General features: G+C 46.0%; 1 protein-coding gene across 1 annotated transcript in view; it reads right to left on the bottom strand.

Annotated features, from left to right (window-relative positions):
* Nucleotides 1–25,192, bottom strand: part of POLR3B (RNA polymerase III subunit B) — a 345,554-nt gene that overhangs the window by 298,385 nt on the left and 21,977 nt on the right. Inside the window, exons 5-9 of the mRNA XM_063928431.1 lie at nucleotides 19,515–19,590; nucleotides 19,130–19,230; nucleotides 9,720–9,811; nucleotides 8,638–8,755; nucleotides 4,105–4,213 (exon numbers count right to left, since the gene is read on the bottom strand). Of these exons, the coding sequence (XP_063784501.1) occupies nucleotides 4,105–4,213; nucleotides 8,638–8,755; nucleotides 9,720–9,811; nucleotides 19,130–19,230; nucleotides 19,515–19,590 (496 nt within the window). The remainder of the gene's footprint in view (nucleotides 1–4,104; nucleotides 4,214–8,637; nucleotides 8,756–9,719; nucleotides 9,812–19,129; nucleotides 19,231–19,514; nucleotides 19,591–25,192) is intronic.

Here is a 25,192-nt window from a genome sequence, read left to right as displayed (position 1 = left end):
TTCGGTCCGCAGGTCCGGTTGTTCGTTTTCTTTTTTTGCCAAGTCCGTGGATTTATCTCTGGAGCCTGTTGAGGTGAGTATAATTGATCTTTTATTTTCAGGTACCCCGGGATTCTACATGGAGAAGAGGACCGATGTCGGCGTGTGAACATAGGTAAGTATGTGTGTGTCGGCAGTGTGTAATAAAGTTTTACTGTCGACGGTGTCTGTGTCCTGTTTTTATTTGGGTATTTTTTTTCCATTAGAACTACAGGTACCAGCGGGCCCGTTTTTCTCCCGCATGCTGGTACTTGTGGTTCTCCAAGTACCAGCTTGCGGGGGAGGCTTGCTGGGACTTGTAGTACTAATGGAAAAAACAATATCTTTTTTTTTAACACAAAGGCTATCAGCCCTCCCATCCGCAGCCCATTGGATGGGGGGGACAGCCTCGGGCTTCACCCCTGGCCCTTGGGTGGCTGGGGGGGGGGGACCCCCTTGATTGAAGGGGTCCCCACTCCCCCAGGGTACCCCGGCCAGGGGTGACTAGTTGGATATTTGATGCCACGGCCGCAGGGCACTATATAAAAGTGACCCCCGGCTGTGGCATTATCTGTCCAGCTAGTGGAGCCCGATGCTGGTGTTAAAAATACGGGGGACCCCTACTCGTTTTGTCCCCCGTATTTTTGGCACCAGCATCAGGCGCAGAGCCCGGTGCTGGTTTTAAAAATACGGGGGATCCCTGCCCGATTTTTCCCCTGCATTTTTAGAACCAGGACCAGCTCGATGAGCCCGAGGCTGGTTATGCTTTGGAGGGGGGACCCCACGCCATTTTTTTTTCGGGTTTTTCCCCGTTTTTTCCCGTTTTTTAAAATCGCGGTAAAATCCGCAAAATCGGCCGATTTTCGCCCGCGACTCTGGCGAATCCGTTTTTCATTGCATATGGTGAATTCCGGAAGCCACCTTCCGGAATTCACCTGGCGAATTTGGTCGAATTGAAAAAACGGCGATAATTGCCGCGATTTCGCCCGCTATTGCATATACCCCATAATCTATTGGCAATTGCAATCCAAAAAGGACGCATGAAAAAGATATTTTATAAAAATGATGATGCATAATACCTTTATATAAATAAATATATGTACATACATACTGTTTACTTAATATGATATCCACCACATTAATACAACTCGCAATGCAAATATATTTGGAACCTTGAACCTATAAATTAATTTGTATTCATCCCATGGCTCCCACACATAAACTAAGGGAGATCTTTAGTATAAATACGACCAATGACAACCACTTAAGCATGTTTATATATTGAATCCCCTGGATCAGATGTTATTCATTTCGATGCAGTCATTTAGACCATTTGGAAAGAGGGTACCAAGCGTATGTATCCAAAAAGCCTCTCGCTTGCATAGGCGATTATATCTATCACCTCCCCTAGCGGTGGGTTCAGTGCGTTCTATACCCTGTATACTTATACTTTTGACATCTCCATCATGGGTATCTAAAATATGTCTAACTAAACTGTGTTGACTAGTGCCTCTTTTAATATTGTTCTTATGTTCCAAAAACCTAATGTGTAACAAACGTGTTGTCCGACCCACGTATTGTACCCCACAGATACAGCTTATAGCATAAACAACATAATCCGTTCTACAATCAATACTGCCCCGTATCTCAAATTGTGTGCCATACGTGTGTGAATAAACTTTAGTAGTCTTATCCATAATGAATAAGCAAGTATTACACCTCAGTTTCTTACATTTATAACACCCTTGTGGCCTTTTTAATCTCTGTAGCCACATATTCTTACTAGCTAATGAGTTAGTATCTGAGGTTTTAAAATGACTAGGGGCAAGATACGTTTGGAGATTTGCAGCTCTTTTAAATGTTATACACGGTTTCTCATCTAATATAGTGGATAAAATTCTGTTTTCAACACAGAATAATTTTTATTTATTATGGTTTGAAGTTCTTTTGACCCTGTATTGAATCTAGTGATGAATCTGGGCTGTTGTGAATCAACTTTAGGGAGGTGATCATCCTCCAACTTTGGTACCAGTAGGGAATCTCTATCCCTCAAACGTGTCTCTAATAAGGCATCCTCCATTCATTTATCCGGATAACCCCGATCTTTAAATGCAGAAGTAAGTGCTGAAGCCTGACTCTCAAACTGTACCGACTGGGAACAATTACGACGTATTCTGAGATATTGGCTTTTGGGGATGTTAATAAGCCAAGGACAAAAATGGCAACTTCCATAGTCTAAAAAATTATGCTCCATGTTCAGCAATTATCTTGTTTAATTGATTATATATTTTTTAAATATTTTAATAAATTGTATTTATCTATTCAGCACCTTGCGCTCTCTTATATAGTTATATAAGTATAATTATATTTACAAAATATACATTATTTATTATCAGCAAGACAGGTACAGCAACTTTAGTATGCACAACTACCACAGTGAGGCCATATCCCCTGGCTTACATACTACTGTGCTCGTCTATAGTAAGGCAGGTGCATATACTGCCATTGCTGTGCTGAGCGCCCCCCATGGTACAGCCACTCTGCATGCTAGGTGAAACCAGCCTTTTTCTGGGAAGCATTTTGTTTTGCGATCAGGACGCAAGGTATATGTATGGGGATTATACTACTGTGTAGCTGGGTTTTTATTATTGTATAGTATTGTGAATGTAGACTGCTAAATTGAAAATGGGTATTTTTCTGCAAATTACACAGGGGACAAATGTTATGGTAATACAACGGTGCTGTACGGCATGGGACCCCATTTAATTGTGACAGTCTTGCTTGTTCCGTCTGGTAAGAGAGCTTCTAGGGTATTTTCACACTGCCCTCTGTGCTCCAATTACGCTCCACTGGCGTGCAATCACTCAGCTGTGAGCACAATCTTGACAGGTGTAACGCATAGATTTCATGATTTCTATGGCTAATACAGTGTCACTACAAACTAAGGGGCCCATTTATCAACGAGTAATAAAACTCGTTGTGAGTGATAAATTCATATGAAACGCATATGATAAATGGTGTTCCAGCCAATCAGCTCCCAACTGTCATTTTTCAAACACATGACATGAGTGGATTGGCTGGAGCAACATCGATCATACGCAACGAGTTTTGTCACTTGTTCCTAAATGAGCCCCTAACACTGTCTCCAAGCACCATGGACGTGCCATGTGCAATGCGCTGTGTGGTCTAGAGTGATATAGCATTTACCATAAGAATCACTGCACTAAATGCAGATACACAGCCATAGGAGAATGCAAACAGTGCATATGTACAACATTCAATACAAGATATATATCCACAGATTCAAGGCTGTTGAGAGCTGATAAGGGCCCAGGTACTGGGGGCGTACCAAAATCCAGTAGGCGTGACCACACCCCTCCAAAAATGAAAAATACTAAGCCAATACTATGACAATATCTTCCTCAGCAGCCGATCTGGGCTCCCGCAGGGTCCTTCCAGGCAATAAGCAGCCACCTGCACCCCCCCTTCTAATGATCTAAAGGTCCATACACATGGAGCGATATAGCGGAGTGATTTTGACTATATAGTCAAAATCGCTCAGAAAGTTAGTGCATATCGCTCTGTGTGTACACAGCCAGCGATAGCGATGCGCGTCCCCGCCAAGCCAAGCCTGCTCTGTGCAGGGAAGTCAATTTTAAATGAGTTAGCCAAAATCGCCGGAAAAGTGAGTCAAAATCTCCTACAGCCAGTTCAAGGGAAAACGCTCAGTCAAAATCTCTCATGGTTAAAATCTCTCCGTGTGTATGCACTTTAGGTCATTTAAAGATGCATTACCACTTCATAAAGTATAGCAATAATAGGTAATATGAGCCCACTTTAGAAATATCCAGCTAAATAAATTCCTGCCAAATTATTCTGGATTTCAATGATTTTGTTATTGAATGAAGGACGGAAAGCAAAAATTAATTTTCTACAGCAAAGGCAGCAAAATCAATACATAGTATATCCGAATTATTCTGGATTTCAATGATTTTGTTATTGAATGAAGGACGGAAAGCAAAAATTAATTTTCTACAGCAAAGGCAGCAAAATCAATACATAGTATATCCGGTTTTAAATACTGACCTTGAAAATAATGGCAATAGGAATATCCTCCGACAATGTGTTGTGCTTCAAATAGAATCTCCCCTGCTTCATAACTAGGTTGGTTCTGCTTTTCTTTTCATGGGTAGAGCTGCACAAGACAGAAATGATGTTATGTTGGATACCAGACTGTTTATAGGGACAACAACAGGTTCTATAAAACACAACTTTTCGGGATACAGCCGCTAGAAGAAATCTACCTCTAGAGCAGAACTGACAATTTAAAATCACCAAACAAATATATAGTCACAGCAGATAAAAACTATGGGAGATGTGTCTGACACCTCAAAGGAAGCAAAAAAAAAAAAAAATTAATGCAGCAGAACACAACTAAAAGGTGTGTACACCTGGTAAGATTTTTTTCTTACAAATATGACTATATAGTCAAAATCGTAAGGAAAGTTAGTGCAGATCGCAAGGTGAAAGTCACCTTGCGGTCCTCCGAGGTCGGTTTCGCAAGCCTAGATAGTCAAAATTGACCCCCCTGCCCAGTCTTTCTCGTAGAAAAGATAGTCAAAATTGACACTTAGCCAAAATCGCACATAGTATCGCAAGCACAGTCATCTATGTTTGTGATACCGACCTAGCCCCTATCACATAGTGAGAATCGGGGTTTAGCCCAAATCTTACCATGTGTACACACCTGAATAAGTTCAATTCGTTATCTAGTCATATTAAGAACGAACCCTGGCAGAGTCACATAGAAGTCGTTTGTAAAAAAACAACACTTTATTATATATCAATTCTAAATCCACTACAAATAAAATATACAAAACTATGCACTTACAAGATTAGGGCATATAAACATACAATAGAATTGCAAAGTTACATATCTTACCGCACAGGCAACAAAACGCTATATGGAAACTGCAGCATTTTACCAATCACATTTATATTATCGTTGAAAATGTAATCACCAATATATATGGTTGGATCTTTTGGTTGACAGTCATTAGGTCAACCCCATATGGTAGACATGCAACAGGTCGACAGGGTCAATTGGTTGACACTTACAGATGTGTCCTCTTACATCCTTGCTGCAGTCACACTACCCACAAAATAGCACTAAGCAACATTAAAAGGAAACGGGAGATGCTCACACAGCTACAATATATTAACGTATAGCAAAATGTATTTTCATTCCTCATTCATTTCTGATAGAAGTTCCCTGAAGAAAAACTTCTATTGCAAAGAGCGATTATTTAACGTTTCCATGCCCATAGATCAATACAAGAAAATAACTAACTCTGGGATGGAAAACATTTCTCTGACCAGAGACGGATGGTTTTTGCTTTCACAGGGGAAATTCTGAGTTATATTTTCCAGTTATAGATTTCCGATGATACAGCATTTGCGTCCAGACAGTATAAAATTACATTCTGTGCATTCATAAGAACAGAGCTACAAGACTCTGAGGCCAAAAATGATTAAAATGCTCAATCAACCCCTCACACTTCAGCTATGGCCGGAAAATAACATTGGAAACAAAGTAAGAAGATGCCTGGAGAAAAGCAGCCAAACGTCCAAGTACCAACATCACACTGGGCATAACAATTACACACGTCTAAGCCTACACTGTATATTACCAGTAAAATCTGTTTCAACAAATATTATTTAAAGTGTTTTCAACCCTCAAATTAATTTCAAGTGATTACTTCCAGAGTTCACCATTTACATACATAGGTATCACCAGATTCCCCTTCAATCTAAGCTGCGGTGAGTGTAGACTGATGATTCAATTAATTAGGGGCTGGGCCAGTTGGCAAACAATGTGTTGGATTTCACTAGGGTCCAAACTGAAAAGACTAAGGGCCCTATACACTCGCCGATCCGCCGCCGAGCTGCCCGACGGCGGATACGGCTGACGAGCGACCCGGCGGCGGGGGGGCAGTGACGGGGGGAGTGAAGTTTCTTCACTCCCTCCGTCACGCGGCTGCATTGAAGTGCAGGCAAATATGGACGAGATCGTCCATATTGGCCTGCATGCACAGCCGACGGGAGACCAGCGATGAACGAGCGCGGGGCCGCGCATCGTTCATCGCTGGAGTCTCCACACTGAAAGATATGAACGAGTTCTCGTTCATTTATGAACGAGATCGTTCATATCTTTCAGAAAATCGGCCAGTGTGTAGGGCCTATAATATAACCTGCATAGAGAGATAGCACGGGGCTACAGGGAAGATTCAATTAGCGGCGAGGTTCGCGTGCTAAGGCAACATATATAATTACAGGAGGAAAACCTTGCTCATTTAGATCATGGCCCACGGTGGCGCGAGCACAAGCGACTATGGGGCAAATTTAACGAGTCAAATTCTTATTGCTCATCACTAATCTTAAATGGTGCTCCAACAAATCTGCTCCTAAATGTCATTTTACAAACACGATAGGAGCTGACTGGGTGGAGCATCATTTAAGATTAGAAACGAGTGATAACTAAAATATCATACGCTGTTAAAGTGGAGAGAGATAGAGGGGGGGGAATGTATTATACACGCACTTATCTTGTGAGTATAACGCTTCCTGTTTCACCTCTTTACCGAGGCAAAGCAGGAAGCAGCTTTGTCGAGATGTATTTGCATCTCGGATGCAGAAGCGGGGGGAGTGAAAATTCCCCCCTCTGGCGATCGCTGCCTGTGTCCCACAGTGCATCAGCCTAATGCAGATTCTCTGTGTCTCTCCCCGATCGGCTCCGGTGCACAAGATCTCGCTACTCACTCGAAATCTCACATCCAGCCCCTGGAACTGGCACACACCGCAGCCAGAGAGAGCACTGTCCCTGCTGTAGTGTATGGGCAATGACACCTGTAGCTGTCAAAATCAATAGCAGCAGGTGTTGGAACGGTCAGTGCAACTTACAGTGCATACATTGCCCTGCATATCAGCGTGCTATCTTTACGATAGCAGCGCCAATATGGACAGGGCGCCCTGTCATTCTACGCACCGCTGCTGTAATACATGGGGGAGAAGCAGTATCAGCACATGTAACGTGCGCTAATACCACTTCTCTCCCATGGGTGGTATTCATGTGACCGGCGGTCGAGAGACCGACAGTCACATGACCTCCTCCAGCATCCCGACTCCTCACTATCCCGATGGTCGGCATGCCGACCAACAGGGACTAACCAGTCGCCACCGAGCCCACAAGGGGCTTGCTGCACTCGCCCCTCCCCGCTGGAATCCCGGCGTCGTTATGCTGCCGGGATCCTAGCGACGGGATGCTGACCGGCGGTCTCCTGACCGCCGGTCAGCCATACTACACCCCTCCCCCATATCGTCACTTCGTACAAAGTACCCTCCAATCGTATCTACCATGTTACAGGCAGTGTTTGAAAAAGGACAGTTAGGAGCCGATTGGTTGGTACTTTATCTCCCTCCAAGCTTCAATAAGTCTTCACCAAGCACATTTAAGTAGCTGCCACATTCCTTCAATAGAGAGGCTGATTGGCCACCAGGTGCTGCTGGAGCAACTCTTGCCTGGGAACTCAGTACTTCTGTACATCTTGCACAGCATGGCTGCTCCTGGTGTGAAGTGGTGTAAGATGGTGGGCGACTCATTCGTATGGAGGCCCGGGGCTGCCAACAGTGCTCTCACGCGCAGCCTCACCACACGGCAAAGGGCTCGCAGCTCCATGTCATTGGCAACTGCTGGGTGAGCTAATGGGTCATGGCAGTGTGAGTAAGCTTTGCCATGGGTAAGTGTTGTCACCAGCTGCGACTTATCTGTGTCTAGCTGTTGGAGAGAGCTTTCAGCAAGGGTGTGTGTGTGTGTGTGTGTGGGGGGGGGGGGGGGAGCAGTGCTGGCTGCTCTACTGCCCAAGTGGTAGACATAGATTTAGCAGGATTAAACATTACATAGGTTCTGTCCACAAAATAGTTGCCTCCACTGTATCTTTAGTGATCGCTCGATTTAAGGCATTGTGCAAATCTAAAGGTGTGTACACACGGTAAGATATTTTCTTCCGATTCTGACTATATAGTCAGAATCGGAAGAAAATATAGTGCAGATCGCAAGGTGACAGTCACCTTGCGATCCCGATCCGATGCCGATGCGCGGCCCCGCGCGGTCGGCATCGGAAGAAAAAATAGGCTGTGCAGGCAAGTCAATCCTGACTATCTCTATAGAAGAGATAGTCAGGATTGAAATCGCACATAGCCAGCATCGCAAGCACAGTTATTATGTGCTTGCGATACTGGCTAAGTGCCGACCCGGCCCCCTGTCGCACGGTGAGAATCGGATAAGTCCGAATCTCACCGTGTGTATGCACCCTAACAGATCCTGTTACAACAATAATTGAACTCTAAGGGTGGAATTCAATTGTTTGAAGTAGGTTGCGTGCATGTTTTTTTCCTGGCTATTAGATTGAAAAGTCAGTTGTGTGTCTGTTTTTTCCTAACAATTGAATGCCTCCTAAAAGTATTAAATAAGTTAGAACTTATATTTGGAAATCATTGTTTTCATTAAAGCAAAGAAACCAGAACTACACATTTATTTTCAATGGAGCTGGAGAACCATACCTGGTCACTGAGGCCCCAACAGCCCCTTTCCGGTCAGCTTCCACAATAATCCTATTTTTGGACAGTTGTTCTTGAATGAGAATCACTTTTTCTACTCCTTTAACAATAAAGTAGCCACCTGTAGAAAACAAGAAACAAACGCAGAAAATAAAACTTTACATGATGAATTAGCCAATTATTTAGTCAGAATTACTGGATAGTTTTTAGCAACAGTAGGGGAGTTCAAGGGGAGTTGACAGAATCACATAATGTGCTGTCCAACTGGCACTCCGCAGGCTGGATGGGACCCTACAAGGCTCATGTTGTTGTTGTTGTTGTGTGGTCACCGCAGTACAGACAAACTCCATAGTCATACTAAAAAATGTTTTAATCTAATATAGCCCACAGCCATGCAGATATAAAACAAGTACAACAGCATCTTCAAGTAAGTCACTGGATTGTACTATTTCAGTAAGCTGTCTTATAGAAAAGCAGCCTGAACACTAGGAAGAAGGGTCTAGTCACAGCAAAGAAAGCACCAGGCCTGACTCCATCAATCCAACCGAATGAATCAGAGCGCACACACAAACACTCAGACACAGTGATACATAAAATTCTTTCTTAACATTTGAGGCAGTATTATACCAATATTAGGATATCAGGAAATTAACACCAGAATGTTGCCACAGTCTGAATGGCCATTGTGTCAACATTGTGAATTTCGACAGTACAGGTTTAAGTTACAGGTTAGTGCTATGTCGACACTGAGTCGGCTTAACATACCACACCCCATTTGGGGGGTCTGTCTCTTGGGAATATTGTTGGTCCAAGATGGTAGTTCAAACATGTTATGGGCCATAGAGGACAATGGGGCGATATTTCCCTGTGTCACATGCTGCAAAAATGGTGCCTGTGTTACGCTAATAATAAAATACACATCACAGCAATATAAGTCGTTTTCAGCAAGTATATCAGCACAATTATGCAGCTAGATACTAAGCCCCAACAAGCCAGCTACAATCTCACTCTGGTAAGCGTAGCCCTAGAAATCACTGGCATATTCACCACTCCTCTTTATAAGCTACAGAACTGTCCGCTCTCACCTGGATCCAATGGGCACTCATTTAACTTGGCAAACTCTGCTGGAGTCTTCCCGGTAAGGACACAGTTGGAACTGCGCAGCATGATGGGCATCCTGTGACGTGAAAAATAATAACTATTGCTATAGGGAAATCACACAGCACAGATCATCTCGAAAACATTATAAAAAGGTAGTAAATGTAAAAATATCAAAGTTGGTCATTTTATATAAAGCAGTTTATGAGTCCTATACAGTGGTATAAGTGGTCTGCACACACTGCCACATCGGGCAAGGCAGTCACGCTTGGCATCACCAAGGACGTAATGCCCATTAATCACACCATCAGATCATTAATTGGGCATGCATTTGGCATGTGTGCATATTGGGCCAAATCAGGGCAGTCTTTACAGCAGTGTAGGCCCCTGGGCACAGCAATGCACTAATGCACTGGGGCCCCTACTCATCCTCCAGCGGAAGGGGTGGGGCGTGCTATCAGTGGCAGCTATGATGTCCCACAGGCTGTAGGGGGCGTTTTATCTTTCGCTCAGCAGGCAGGACCTAGAGCAGTAATTTCTGCTAATTGCTCCTTTACTGAACAGATTGTGGGAAATGTGGCGGGAGGGAGAACAGTAAACTGTAAAAGGGGGCATTGGGCTGACTGAAGGGGCCCCGGTACATGACTTCCTGGGTGGTAGGGGGTGTTTAATATGCAGGGGAGGGGTGGATAGTGGAGTGAGCTTAATATTCATAATTTTTTGGTGGGAGGGCAGCTTGGTTGACTGCAGATATCTTCAGTTCCTGAAAACAGATTTGTTAGATTCAAAAGGGTTAAAAAACGACAGTCCCACCTTTCAGGAGGTACTAGGAACTTGGGGATCAAAGTTCAGGAACCAGAGCAATCCACCGACGAATATATAAAACTGCATACCAGGAATGTGGCGCTGGAGACGGGACCAGCTGCTGGGAGGCTGATATGTCTGGTTCTGGGCATAGTAGAGACAGGCTGCCAGTGTCCACCGAAAGGGGGGAGGCCCAGCTTTTGTATTATACCTCAGAAAAACTCTACGTCAGACAGAACCCGAGATATCTGGATGGGAAGAGCAATTAACAGGCTTGGACGGGAACCACTGCTTTGAAGTCGGATAACTCCTGTCCCCCAGAGCCGATTTTCAAAACTCTGGTACCCCTGGGATCCTTAGGCAACTGCCCACTGAGCCCATAAGAAAAGACAGTCCTGGGCCAAGTATGATCAGCATTATAACTATCCTGTATCCATTAAGCTTAATTTCACTAAATCTAAGTCTTCATCTTATGTAATGAATTCTAAATTCACCTTTTTTATGGAAACAAATAAATGCCACTAACTTTTAGTGAGGTTCACAAACTTTATACCAGGAAGCGTGTACCATCAGTTCAAGGAAAAATCACATCTTCAAAAATACATATATAACCAATGTCCCAAACAGAACAATATTTATGCAGAATCTGGAATCAGAATCGTCATCCTTAAAACATTAATCTATATGGATTAGTGAAGTTTGAATATTCTAACCCTCATAGTTTATTTACATTTACTGAGCGTCTCATATTGATTTATTTTTATTAATGTAATATTAATTCTCTGAAGTGAAGTGGCCCTTAATCAATACCAGCAGGGAGACATGGTTGTGCATTTGAAGCATTGTCAGTTTTCTGTTCTTTGTTTATTCATAAGTCATTATATTTATATCATGCATCAATAACGTCATTCCCCCATTCCAAGAGCAGACTGGAAGCTTCTGACCTTAAAATATATACGAGTAACAGCTAGCAGTAACATATGCATTATATACAGGCGTGGTCCGGCACTCTGTAAGGAAGGAGTTAATGCTTGGGTGCCCTCTGCAAACAATGAGCAGCTAGAAAGGAGGCAGTGGCACTCAAAAGTCTTTGCAAACAAAGTAAAGCTGCATTAATATGCATATTAATGTAGCTATATGTACACACACACACATATACATATATATATATATATACATAAACAAACAGTGTATTGCCCTGCACTCCATCAAAAATCCACAGCTAGCTGGTGCCCAAATAATAAATCCAAATATATAAACACATCCAAACGGCACTCAGCAAAATCAACCAGACACGTCTCTAAAGTTTTTCATACATATACATACACACGTACGTATATTTATCTATATTAGTTAATTCCAAAAGTTGCTTCTTAAATCTAATCGAGGTACTTGCTTTTCCATAACCATCTAACGACTTTGCAGCAGACATCTGTTTTATTAAAAAAACAAACCAATCTCTCCCACTGCAAATGCTGGTATATTTGCATAGAAGGGTCCAATAAAATTTCAAGAACATCTAACCTTAAGGTCTAGATACATCTCTAATCTAGTGATTTACGGTCTATTTTCTACTGGCCTTGTGCTGGGTTCAGTATGATTGACAGTCGGACTGGATGGCGGCAGTCTGAATATGGATGCTGACATCCCGATCTGTGAAATCCCGACAGGGGCGAAGTAAGTACCCCCCTCTCCCCTAACCTCCCTCCAGTGGTGCCTAAACCTAACCCCCTCCCTACAGCCTAACCTTAATCCTCCCCCCTCAGTGCCTAATCATAATTCAACCCTCCCAGTCCCCGCAGCCTAAGCCTAACTGCCCCCCTGCAACCTAACTCTAACACCCCTGGTGGCACCTAAACCTAACCTCTACCCCTCCCCCCACCCCACATACCCCCTTGCTAACTCTTACCCACCCGCTATATTTGCGGTCGGGGTGCTGGCAGTCAGTCTCTGGACCCCGTCAGGATTCCGGTGTCGGGATCCCGACAGCCTGCATCATAACCGCATCCATTTGTGCTATAGTACTGTATACAGTAATATCCTTTTTTATTGCCACTGCTTGGTAGAGGACATCTTATTAATTTATTTGCTTCACTGTATAATTTTACCTTATTTCCATCTGTACCTTTGTTGATTTACAAAAGAAAAAGAAAAAAAAAAAAAAATAAGAATTTACTTACCGATAATTCTATTTCTCGGAGTCCGTAGTGGATGCTGGGGTTCCTGAAAGGACCATGGGGAATAGCGGCTCCGCAGGAGACAGGGCACAAAAGTAAAGCTTTTACAGGTCAGGTGGTGTGTACTGGCTCCTCCCCCTATGACCCTCCTCCAGACTCCAGTTAGGTACTGTGCCCGGACGAGCGTACACAATAAGGGAGGATTTTGAATCCCGGGTAAGACTCATACCAGCCACACCAATCACACCGTACAACTTGTGATCTAAACCCAGTTAACAGTATGATAACAGAGGAGCCTCTGAAAGATGGCTTCCTAAACAATAACCCGAATTAGTTAACAATAACTATGTACAAGTATTGCAGATAATCCGCACTTGGGATGGGCGCCCAGCATCCACTACGGACTCCGAGAAATAGAATTATCGGTAAGTAAATTCTTATTTTCTCTATCGTCCTAAGTGGATGCTGGGGTTCCTGAAAGGACCATGGGGATTATACCAAAGCTCCCAAACGGGCGGGAGAGTGCGGATGACTCTGCAGCACCGAATGAGAGAACTCCAGGTCCTCCTTTGCCAGGGTATCAAATTTGTAAAAATTTACAAACGTGTTCTCCCCTGACCACGTAGCTGCTCGGCAGAGTTGTAATGCCGAGACCCCTCGGGCAGCCGCCCAAGATGAGCCCACCTTCCTTGCGGAATGGGCCTTAACAGATTTAGGCTGTGGCAGGCCTGCCACAGAATGTACAAGTTGAATTTTGTTCCAAATCCAACGAGCAATCGACTGCTTAGAAGCAGGTGCACCCAACTTGTTGGGTGCATACAGTATAAACAGCGAGTCAGATTTTCTGACTCCAGCCGTCCTTTAAATGTATATTTTTAAGGCTCTGACAACGTCCAACAACTTGGAGTCCTTCAAGTCGTCTGTAGCCGCAGGCACTACAATAGGCTGGTTCAGGTGAAACGCTGATACCACCTTAGGGAGAAAATGCGGACGCGTCCGCAGCTCTGCCCTATGTCGAATGGAAAATTAAATAAGGGCTTTTATAAAACAAAGCCGCCAGTTCAGATACTCTCCCGGCCGAAGCCAGGGCCAGTAACATAGTCACTTTCCATGTGAGATATTTCAAATCCACATTCTTTAGTGGTTCAAACCAATTGGATTTGAGGAAATCTAAAACTACATTTAGATCCCACGGTGCCACCTTAGGCACCACAGGAGGCTGTATATGCAGTACTCCTTTGATAAAAATCTGGACCTCAGGGACTGAGGCCAATTCTTTTTGGAAGAATATTGATAGGGCCGAAATTTGAACCTTAATAGATCCCAATTTGAGACCCATAGACAATCCTGATTGCAGGAAATGTAGGAAAACGACCCAGTTGAAATTCCTCCATCGGAGCACTCCGCTGCTCGCACCACGCAACATATTTTTGCCAAATACGGCGATAATGCTTCGCGGTGACTTCCTTCCTTGCCTTTATCAAGGTAGGAATGACTTCTTCTGGAATGCCTTTTCCTTTTAGGATCTGGCATTCAAACGCCATGCCGTCAAACGCAGCCGCGGTAAGTCTTGAAAAAGACAAGTACCCTGCTGAAGCAGGTCCCTTCTCAGAAGTAGAGGCCACGGATCGTCCGTGACCATCTCTTGAAGTTCCGGGTACCAAGTCCTTCTTGGCCAATCCGGAGCCACTAGTCTTACTCCTCTTTGCCGTATAATCCTCAATACCTTTGGTATGAGAGGCAGAGGAGGAAACACATATACCGACTGGTACACCCAAGGTGTTACCAGCGCGTCCACAGCTATTGCCTGCGGATCTCTTGACCTGGCGCAATACCTGTCCAGTGTTTTGTTGAGGCGAGACGCCATCATGTCCACCATTGGTTTTACCCAACGGTTTAATAGCATGTGGAAAACTTCTGGATGAAGTCCCCACTCTCCCGGGTGAAGGTCGTGTCTGCTGAGGAAGTCTGCTTCCCAGTTGTCCACGCCCGGGATGAATACTGCTGACAGTGCTATCACGTGATTCTCCGCCCAGCGAAGGATCCTGGCAGCTTCTGCCATTGCCCTCCTGCTTCTTGTGCCGCCCTGTCTGTTTACATGGGCGACTGCCGTGATGTTGTCCGACTGGATCAACACCGGTCTTCCTTGAAGCAGAGGTTCCGCCTGGCTTAGAGCATTGTAGATTGCTCTTAGTTCCAGAATGCTTATGTGAAGAGACTTTTTCAGGCTCGACCACACTCCCTGGAAATTTCTTCCCTGTGTGACTGCTCCCCAGCCTCTCAGGCTGGCCTCCGTGGTCACCAGGATCCAATCCTGCATGCCGAATCTGCGGCCCTCCAATAGATGAGCCTCCTGCAACCACCACAGAAGGGATACCCTTGTCCTCGGCGACAGGGTTATCCGCAGGTGCATCTGAAGATGCGACCCTGACCATTTGTCCAACAGATCCCTTTGCATGGAATCTGCCGAAAGGGATTGCTTCGTAAGAAGCTACCATTTTTTCCCAGGACTCTTGTGCATTGATGTACAGACACCTTTCCTGGTTTTAGGAGGTTCCTGACCAGGTCAGATAACTCCTTGGCTTTTTCTTCGGGAAGAAAAACCTTTTTCTGAACTGTGTCCAGAATCATCCCCAGGAACAGCAGACGAGTTGTCGGCATTAATTGGGATTTTGGAATATTCAGAATCCATCCGTGCTGCTTTAGCACCTCTTGAGATAGTGCTAAACCCATCTCTAGCTGTTCTCTGGACCTTGCCCTTATTAGGAGATCGTCCAAGTATGGGATAATTAATACGCCTTTTCTTCGAAGAAGAAATATTATCTCGGCCATTACCTTTGTAAAGACCCGAGGTGCCGTGGACAAACCAAACGGCAGCGTCTGAAACTGATAGTGACAGTTTTGTACAACGAACCTGAGGTACCCCTGGTGTGAGGGGTAATTGGAACGTGGAGATACGCATCCTTGATGTCCAAGGATACCATAAAGTCCCCTTCTTCCAGGTTCGCTATCACTGCTCTGAGTGACTCCATCTTGAACTTGAACTTCTTTATGTACAGGTTCAAGGACTTCAGATTTAGAATAGGCCTTACCGAGCCATCCGGCTTCGGTACCACAAAAAGAGTGGAATAATACCCCTTCCCTTGTTGTAGAAGAGGTACCTTGACTATCACCTGCTGAGAATACAGCTTGTGAATGGCTTCCAAAACCGTCTCCCTTTCTGAGGGGGACGTTGGTAAAGCAGACTTCAGGAAACGGCGAGGTGGCTCTGTCTCTAATTTCAACCTGTACCCCTGAGATATTATCTGCAGGATCCAGGGATTTACCTGCGAGTGAGCCCACTGCGCGCTGTAATTCTTGAGACGACCGCCTACCGCCCCCGAGTCCGCTTGCGAAGCCCCAGCGTCATGCTGAGGCTTTTGTAGAAGCCGGGGAGGGCTTCTGTTCCTGGGAAGGAGCTGCCTGTTGCTGTCTCTTCCCTCGTCCTCTGCCTCGTGGCAGATATGAATAGCCCTTTGCTCTCTTATTTTTAAAGGAACGAAAGGGCTGCGTTGAAAGGTCGGTGCCTTTTTCAGTTGGGGAGTGACTTGAGGTAGAAAGGTGGATTTCCCGGCCGTAGCCGTGGCCACCAAATCCGATAGACCGACCCCAAATAACTCCTCTACGCATCGCCTGTCCACTGTCGTGTCCATAAAGCTCTTCTGGCCGAAATGGACATAGCACTTACCCGTGATGCCAGTGTGCAGATATCTCTCTGTGCATCACGCATATAAAGAAATGCATCCTTTATTTGTTCTAACGACAGTAAAATATTGTCCCTGTCCAGGGTATCAATATTTTCGATCAGGGACTCTGACCAAACTACCCCAGCACTGCACATCCAGGCAGTCGCAATAGCTGGTCGTAGTATAACACCTGCATGTGTGTATATACCTTTTTGGATATTTTCCATCCTCCTATCTGATGGATCTTTAAGTGCGGCCGTCTCAGGAGAGGGTAACGCCACTTGTTTTGATGAGCGTGTTAGCGCTTTGTCCACCCTAGGAGGTGTTTCCCAGCGCTCCCTAACCTCTGGCGGGAAAGGGTATAAAGCCAATAACTTCTTTGAAATTAGCAGTTTTTTATCGGGGCACCCCACGCTTCATCACACACGTCATTTAATTCTTCTGATTCGGTAAAAACTACTGGTAGTTTTTTCACACCCCACATAATACCCTGTTTAGTGGTACCTGTAGTATCAGCTAAATGTAACATCTCCTTTATTGCCAAAATCATATAACGTGTGGCCCTACTGGAAAATACGGTTGATTCGTCACCTTCACCACCGGAATCAGTGCCTGTGTCTGGGTCTGTGTCGACCGACTGAGGCAAGGGGCGTTTTACAGCCCCTGACGGTGTTTGAGGCGCCTGGACAGGCACTAATTGAGTGTCCGGCCGCCTCATGTCGGCAAACGACTGCTTAAGCGAGTTGACGCTATCCCGTAATTCCACAAATAAAGGCATCCATTCTGGTGTCGACCCCCTAGAAGGTGACATCCTCATATTTGGCAATTGCTCCGCCTCCACACCAATAACGTCCTCATACATGTCGACACACACGTACCGACACACAGCAGACACACAGGGAATGCTCTATACGAAGACAGGACCCACTAGCCCTTTGGGGAGACAGAGGGAGAGTCTGCCAGCACACACCAAAAAACGCTATATATGACAGGGATAGCCTTATGATTAAGTGCTCCCTTATAGCTGCTTTTATATTAATATATTGCCATTTATTTTGCCCCCCCTCTCTGTTATACCCTGTTTCTGTAGTGCAGTGCAGGGGAGAGACCTGGGAGCCTTCCTGACCAGCGGAGCTGTGACAGAAAATGGCGCCGTGTGCTGAGGAGATAGGCCCCGCCCCTTTTCCGGCGGGCTCGTCTCCCGCTATTTAGTACATTTAGGCAGGGGTAAATATCTCCATATAGCCTCTGGGGCTATATGTGAGGTATTTTTAGCCTTTTTAAAGGTTTTCATTTGCCTCCCAGGGCGCCCCCCCCCCAGCGCCCTGCACCCTCAGTGACTGCCGTGTGAAGTGTGCTGAGAGGAAAATGGCGCACAGCTGCAGTGCTGTGCGCTACCTTAAGAAGACTGCAGGAGTCTTCAGCCGCCGATTCTGGACCTCTTCTTGCTTCAGCATCTGTGAGGGGGCCGGCGGCGTGGCTCCGGTGACCATCCAGGCTGTACCTGTGATCGTCCCTCTGGAGCTTCATGTCCAGTAGCCAAGAAGCCAATCCATCCTGCACGCAGGTGAGTTCACTTCTTCTCCCCTCTGTCCCTCGTTGCAGTGATCCTGTTGCCAGCAGGAATCACTGTAAAATAAAAAACCTAAGCTAAACTCTCTAAGCAGCTCTTTATGAGAGCCACCTAGAATTGCACCCTTCTCGGCCGGGCACAAAAATCTAACTGGAGTCTGGAGGAGGGTCATAGGGGGAGGAGCCAGTACACACCACCTGACCTGTAAAAGCTTTACTTTTGTGCCCTGTCTCCTGCGGAGCCGCTATTCCCCATGGTCCTTTCAGGAACCCCAGCATCCACTTAGGACGATAGAGAAAGTGTGAAATGAGGATCAATAAACCTTGGTAAGGAAGTGTTATGGGCCCTACACACTGGGCGACATAAGTAAAAGATATGAACGATCTCGTTCATCAATGAACGAGATACCGTTCATATCTTTCAGTGTGGAGGCACCAGCGATGAACGATGCGTGGCCCCGTGCTCGTTCATCGTTGGTGCCCCGTCGCTTGTACGGGTGGTCTTCAGTATGCCGACTGACGGGATCCCGGCGCACAATATACCGGCGCCGGAATCCCGACAGCCGGCATACCGACACTTATTATCCCTCATCGCGAGCCACCGTGCTCGTAGCGTGGCGAGCGCAGCGAGCCCGCAAGGGGCTCTTTTGCGCTCGCCACACTGTCGGTAAGCCGGCGGTCGGGCTCCCGGCGCCGGTATGCTGGTCGCCGGGAGCCCGACCGCCGGCATACCATACTGAACCCGCTTGTACATGCAGGCCAATATGGACGATCTTGTCCATATTTGCCTGCTGTGCTACGGAGCTGGGTGACGGGGGGAGTGAAGAAACTTCACTCCCCACGTCACTGCCCCCCCCAGCCGCCGGGTCGCCCTCCGGCCATATCCGCCGTCGGGCAGCTCGGCGGCGGATCGGTATGTGTGTAGGGCCCATTAGCTGCTATAATCAGCAGACGGCAATCTGAAATGCCAGACAATGTTTCACTTCAACAACTTATACTGTATTGTGTGTACTATTGTTATTTTCATTGTAATACACTACAGACACTTGGTGGTGCCATATGAACTGAAAAATATAACAACGACTAGAAAGTTATGTAGAATATGTAATAACCTATTACCTGCCAATAGGTAAAGCATTGCGGATAATTCTTTGGCTGCCTCTTGTGTATTCAATATCAACGGTGATAGAGGCAGAGTAAGTCATATCGCGGAGACGACACTAGAAGACAAAATGACTGCAGGTCACTAAAATTGGCTAAATACAGCGGGCTATCACAGTCAGCATCAGCTGGTGAGCCAGATCTCTCAGCCTGTAAAACCCCCAAACAGGTCCCAAAACCCAAGTGTTGGCCAAACTCTCGTTCGCCTTAGCCAACGTCATGTGTGGCCAAATTGAATATTGTTCTTGTTGCTTGGTCCGGCAGCAGGAAAGATTGGTTAGTGGCCACCAAAACTGAATTAAGCTAATCAGATATTGATCATAAAGAGCTACGGTATCTATACCTCGTGTGGCGATACTGGTCGGGTCACATTAAAGCTTTCTTCTACATCTGGAACCCCTACATAAATATTAAGGTACCTACAAAAAAAGAAAAAATATATAAAATAGAAATGTGGTTTTGTGGATTATGAATAATGAACAAACCATTCAAATCAAAAACTGCCTAAGATTCCGTATCTGTGTCACAAACCTGTACATTTCCATCCATCAACTCTGCTGCTGACAGGAAGCAGCATTTTAGGGAAAGGCTGATACATTACAACGAGCTTTCCGATTGTGTCAATTTGCAGGCATGTGATCAGTGGCAGATTTACGGGTCAGGGCACCCCTAGGCACAACAGTAACAGCTGTCCCCCCTCCTCATTTTATTATTTTCAGTGATTAGTTATAAACCCTAATTTGATGATAGCCAAATTAATAGAATAATTATAAAAATCCACTGATATTTTTATTTTTAATAATGTATACATATTTACTAAGCAGGACAGCTTACAGGGGCAGTATGTGCATGTCCTACCCATTTAAACTCCATTCAAGATGGTATAAGGTACAGTACAGTGGAAATATTATGCAGTTGCTGGTACTTTTTAGGCTGACAGTACCAACACAAGCATCCAAGTGCCGCCCCTAGTGCCTAATGGGAAATTCACCACTGCACGTGATCCGTATATAATCCCATTTTGCAGACGGGATGAAAGGATCTGAAGGAAATGTAAACAGCTAGTGAAGACTAGAGTAGGGGCTGACTACAGAGAAGAACATTGACAGCCTTGCATAGCTAGTAAATCCTGTCACACACCAGCTGAAAAAGAGTATTTTGGGGTGGTTGAGACACAGGTACAGTAAGTAGACTGGACTTCAAAATGGCTTTGACAGCGGGTTTCAAACAAAGTTTTGGCTGTTCTCTAGTTTGAGGTGTTTTGGACAGAATGGACTGCAGTATCTGTAAGTAGGCCAAGCATTAACTCTCAGTGGAAAGTGATCAGCACAGATATTCTAAAATATCACTGTATGCTCCCATGTTAGCAAAAATGGTTCAGCCCATAAAATGGCTTTTGTCATTAAGTGACACTTTAAAGCTACAAATAGTAAAATATTTTTACTGTAGCATTCTATAACTTTAGTAAAATGTGTTCTGTCTAGTTAGAGTATTAGTTATAAAAAAAAACACTGCATAGAAGGAACTGCCAAAGCAGAGAATGCACAGCCACCTACAGCACAGCTTTAAAACAATTTTCCACTTTAATTATCTTAGTTGCAATGCGATGCGACAAAAAGGGGTTCACTAGACTGTACGATTCATTTGGTATGTGACATCTGTGTGTGACTGATTCTATGGGGTCTATGTACTATTCTTGGAGAGAGATAAAGTGGATGGAGATAAAGTACCTGACTCATGTTGATAAGTAAAGCAAAAAATAAGATTTTACTCACCGATAATTCTATTTCTCGTAGTCCGTAGTGGATGCTGGGAACTCCGTAAGGACCATGGGGAATAGCGGCTCCGCAGGAGACTGGGCACAAAAAGAAAGCTTTAGGACTACCTGGTGTGCACTGGCTCCTCCCCCTATGACCCTCCTCCAAGCCTCAGTTAGGATACTGTGCCCGGACGAGCGTACACAATAAGGAAGGATTTTGAATCCCGGGTAAGACTCATACCAGCCACACCAATCACACCGTACAACTTGTGATATGAAACCCAGTTAACAGCATGATAACAGAGGAGCCTCTGAATAGATGGCTCACAACAAGAACCCGATTAGTTAACAATAACTATGTACAAGTATTGCAGACAATCCGCACTTGGGATGGGCGCCCAGCATCCACTACGGACTACGAGAAATAGAATTATCGTTAAGTAAATTCTTATTTTCTCTGACGTCCTAGTGGATGCTGGGAACTCCGTAAGGACCATGGGGATTATACCAAAGCTCCCAAACGGGCGGGAGAGTGCGGATGACTATGCAGCACCGAATGAGAGAACTCCAGGTCCTCCTCAGCCAGGGTATCAAATTCATAGAATTTTGCAAACGTGTTTGCCCCTGACCAAGTAGCTGCTCGGCAAAGTTGTAAAGCCGAGACCCCTCGGGCAGCCGCCCAAGATGAGCCCACCGTCCTTGTGGAATGGGCTTTTATTGATTTAGGCTGCGGTAATCCTACCGCAGAATGCGCCAGCTGAATAGTGCTACAAATCCAGCGCGCAATAGACTGCTTAGAAGCAGGAGCACCCAGCTTGTTGGGTGCCATCAGGATAAACAGCGAGTCAGTTTTCCTGACTCCAGCCGTCCTGGAAAAATACTACGTCCAGCAACTTGGAATCCTCCAAGTCCCCAGTAGCCGCAGGCACAACAATAGGTTGGTTAAAGTGAAAACCCGAGACCACCTTCGGGATAAACTGAGGACGAGTCCTCAACTCTGCCCTATCCATATAGAAAATCAGATAAGGCCTTTTACATGACAAAGCCGCCAATTCTGACACACGCCTGGCCAAGGCCAACAGCATGACCACTTTCCACGCGAGATACTTTAGCTCCATGGTTTTAAGTGGCTCAACCCATGCGACTTTAGGAAATCCAACACCACGTTGAGATCCAAAAAGTGTCACAGGAGGCACAAAAGGAGGCTGAATATGTAGTACTCCTTTAACCAAAGTCTGAACTTCAGGCAGTGAAGCCAGTTCTTTCTGGAAGAAAATCGACAGAGCCGAAATCTGGACCTTGATGGACCCCAATTTGAGGCCCAAACGTCACCCCTGCTTGCAGGAAGTGCAGGAATCGACATAGTTGAAATTCCTCCGTCGGGGCCTTCATGGCCTCCCACCAAGCAACAAATTTTCGCCAAACGCGGCGATAATGTCTTGCGGTGACATCCTTCCTTGCTATGATCAGGGTAGGGATGACTTCCTTCGGAATACCCTTTTCCTTTAGGATCCGGTGTTCTACCGCCATGCCGTCAAACGCAGCCGCGGTAAGTCTTGGAACAGACAGGGTCCCTGCTGCAGCAGGTCTTGTCTGAGCGGCAGAGGCCAAGGGTCCTCTGCCAGCATCTCTTGAAGTTCCGGGTACCAAGCTCTTCATGGCCAATCCAGAACCCCGAGTATGGTTTTCACTCCTCGCCTTCTTATTATTCTCAGTACCTTGGGTATGAGAGGTAGAGGAGGAGACACATAAACCGACTGGTACACCCACGGTGTCACTAGAGCGTCCCCAGCGATCGCCTGAGGGTCCCTTGACCTGGCGCAATATCTTTTCAACTTCTTGTTGAGGCGGGACGCCATCATGTCCACCCGTGGTCATTCCCAACGGTTTACCCGCATTTGGAAAACTTCTGGATGAAGTCCCCATTCTCCTGGGTGTAGGTCGCCCATCGGAGAATCCTTGTGGCTTCTGCCATCGCCATCCTGCTTCTTGTGCCGCCCTGTCTGTTTACATGGGCGACCGCCGTGATGTCGTCTGATTGGATCAGTACCGGCTGGTTCTGAAGCAGGGGCCTTGCTTGGCTTAGGGCATTGTAAATGGCCCTTAGCTGCAGAATATTTATGTGAAGCGAAATCTCCTTGGAAATTTCTTCCCTGTGTGACTGCACCCCAGCCCCGAAGGCTGGCATCCGTGGTCACCAGGACCCAGTCCTGTATTCCGAATCTGCGGCCCTCTAGTAGATGAGCCCTCTGCAGCCACCACAGCAGCGACACCCTGTTTCTTGCTGACGGGGTTATCCGCTGTTGTATCTGTAGATGGGACCCGGACCATTAGTCCCACAGGTCCCACTGGAACGTCCTTGCGTGGAGTCTTCCGAATGGAATTATGCTTCGTACGAAGCTACCAGTTTTCCCAGGACTCGTGTGCATTGATGTACCGACACCTGTCCTGGTTTTAGGATGCCTCTGACTAGAGATGACAACTCCTCTGCTTTTTCCACTGGAAGAAACACTCTTTTCTGGTCTGCGTTCAGAAACATTCCCAGGAACAGAAGACGTGTCGTCGGGACCAGCTGTGACTTTGGAATATTGAGAATCCAGTCGTGCTGCTGTAGCACTTCCCGAGAGAGTGCTACCCCCACTACCAACTGTTCTTTGGACCTCGCCTTTATCAGGAGATCGTCCAAATACGGGATAATAAAAACTTCCTTCTTGCGAAGGAGTATCGTCACTTCGGCCATTACCTAGGTAAAGACCTTCGGTGCCGTGGACAACTCCAACGGCCGCGTCTGGAACTGATAGTGACAGTCCTGTACCACATATCTGAGGTACTCCTGGTGAGGGGGGTAAATGGGGACATGCAGGTACGCATCCTTGATGTCCAGGGAGACCCTGTAATCCCCCTCGTCCAGGCTCGTAATAACCGCCCTGAGCGATTCCATCTTGAACTTGAATCTTCTGATATAAAAGTTCAAGTATTTTAATTTCAAGATGGGTCTCACCGACCGTTTCGGTACCACAACCACTGTGGAATAGTAACCCCTTCCTTGCTGAAGGAGGGGCACCTTGACAATCACTTGTTGTGATTACAGTGTTGAATATCCACCAACACCGTCTCCCTGGCAGAGGGAGGTGCCGGTAAGGCAGATTTTAGGAAACGGCGGGGGGAAGAACGTCTCGAACTCCAGCCTGTACCCCTGAGATACTACTTGAAGGACCCAGGGATCCATGTGAGAGAGCCCACTGTCCGCTGAAATATCTGAGACGGGCCCCCACCGTACCCGGGTCCGCCTGAGCAGCCCCAGCACCATGCTGTGGACCTACCGGACGCAGGGAGGACTTCTGCTCTTGGGAACTAGCTGTGTGTTGCAGCTTTTTCCTCTACCTTTGCCTCTCGGCAGAAAGGATGAGCCTCTAGCCCTCTTGCTTTTCTGGGGCCGAAAGGACTGTACTTGATGATACGGTGCTTTCTTTTGTTGTGGGGTAGCCTGTGGCAAAAAAAAACGAGGTCTGAAAAACTATCCCCAAACAGTTTTACCCCCTTATAGGGCAACTTCCATGTGCCGATTCGAGTCGGCATCGCCTGACCATTGCCAAGTCCATAACCTCCGTCTGGCGGCAATGGACCTAGCGCTTATTTTTGATGCCAGCCGGCAAATATCCCTCTGTGCATCACGCATGTATAAGACCACGTCTTTTATATGCTCTATTTTCAGCAAAATATTGTCCCTATCCATAGTTATTTTCCGACAGGGAATCTGACCACACAGCGGGAGCACTGCACATCCATGCCGAAGCAACGGCTGGTCGCAATATAATGCCCTAGTGTGTGACCATATCTTATAGGGTAACCTCCTGCTTTCTATCAGCAGGTTCCTTCAGGGCGGCCGTATCCGGAGACGGTAGTGCCACCTTTTCTGATAAGCGTGTAAGCGCTGTATCTACCCTATGGGCTGTTTCCCCGCGTGACCTATCCTCTGGCGGGAAAGGGTGCGCTGCCAATAACCGCTGTAGAAATTATCAATTTCTTACCGGGGGAAGACCACTCTTCCTCACACACCTCATTTAATTTCTCAGATGCAGGAAAAACTACTAATAGTTTTCTCTCACCAAACACAATACCCTTTTATGTGGTACCTGGGGTATAATCATAAATGTGTAATACATTTTTCATTGCCTCAATCCTGTAACGGGTGGACCTATTTGGAGGGTACACCAGTCTCATCGATGTCGACACTGGAGTCAGTATCCGTGTCGACATCT

This window comes from Pseudophryne corroboree, chromosome 6 (genome assembly GCF_028390025.1).
Source record: "Pseudophryne corroboree isolate aPseCor3 chromosome 6, aPseCor3.hap2, whole genome shotgun sequence".
NCBI classification, from domain to species: Eukaryota; Metazoa; Chordata; class Amphibia; order Anura; family Myobatrachidae; genus Pseudophryne; species Pseudophryne corroboree.
This window is presented reverse-complemented; position numbering and strand designations above follow the sequence as displayed.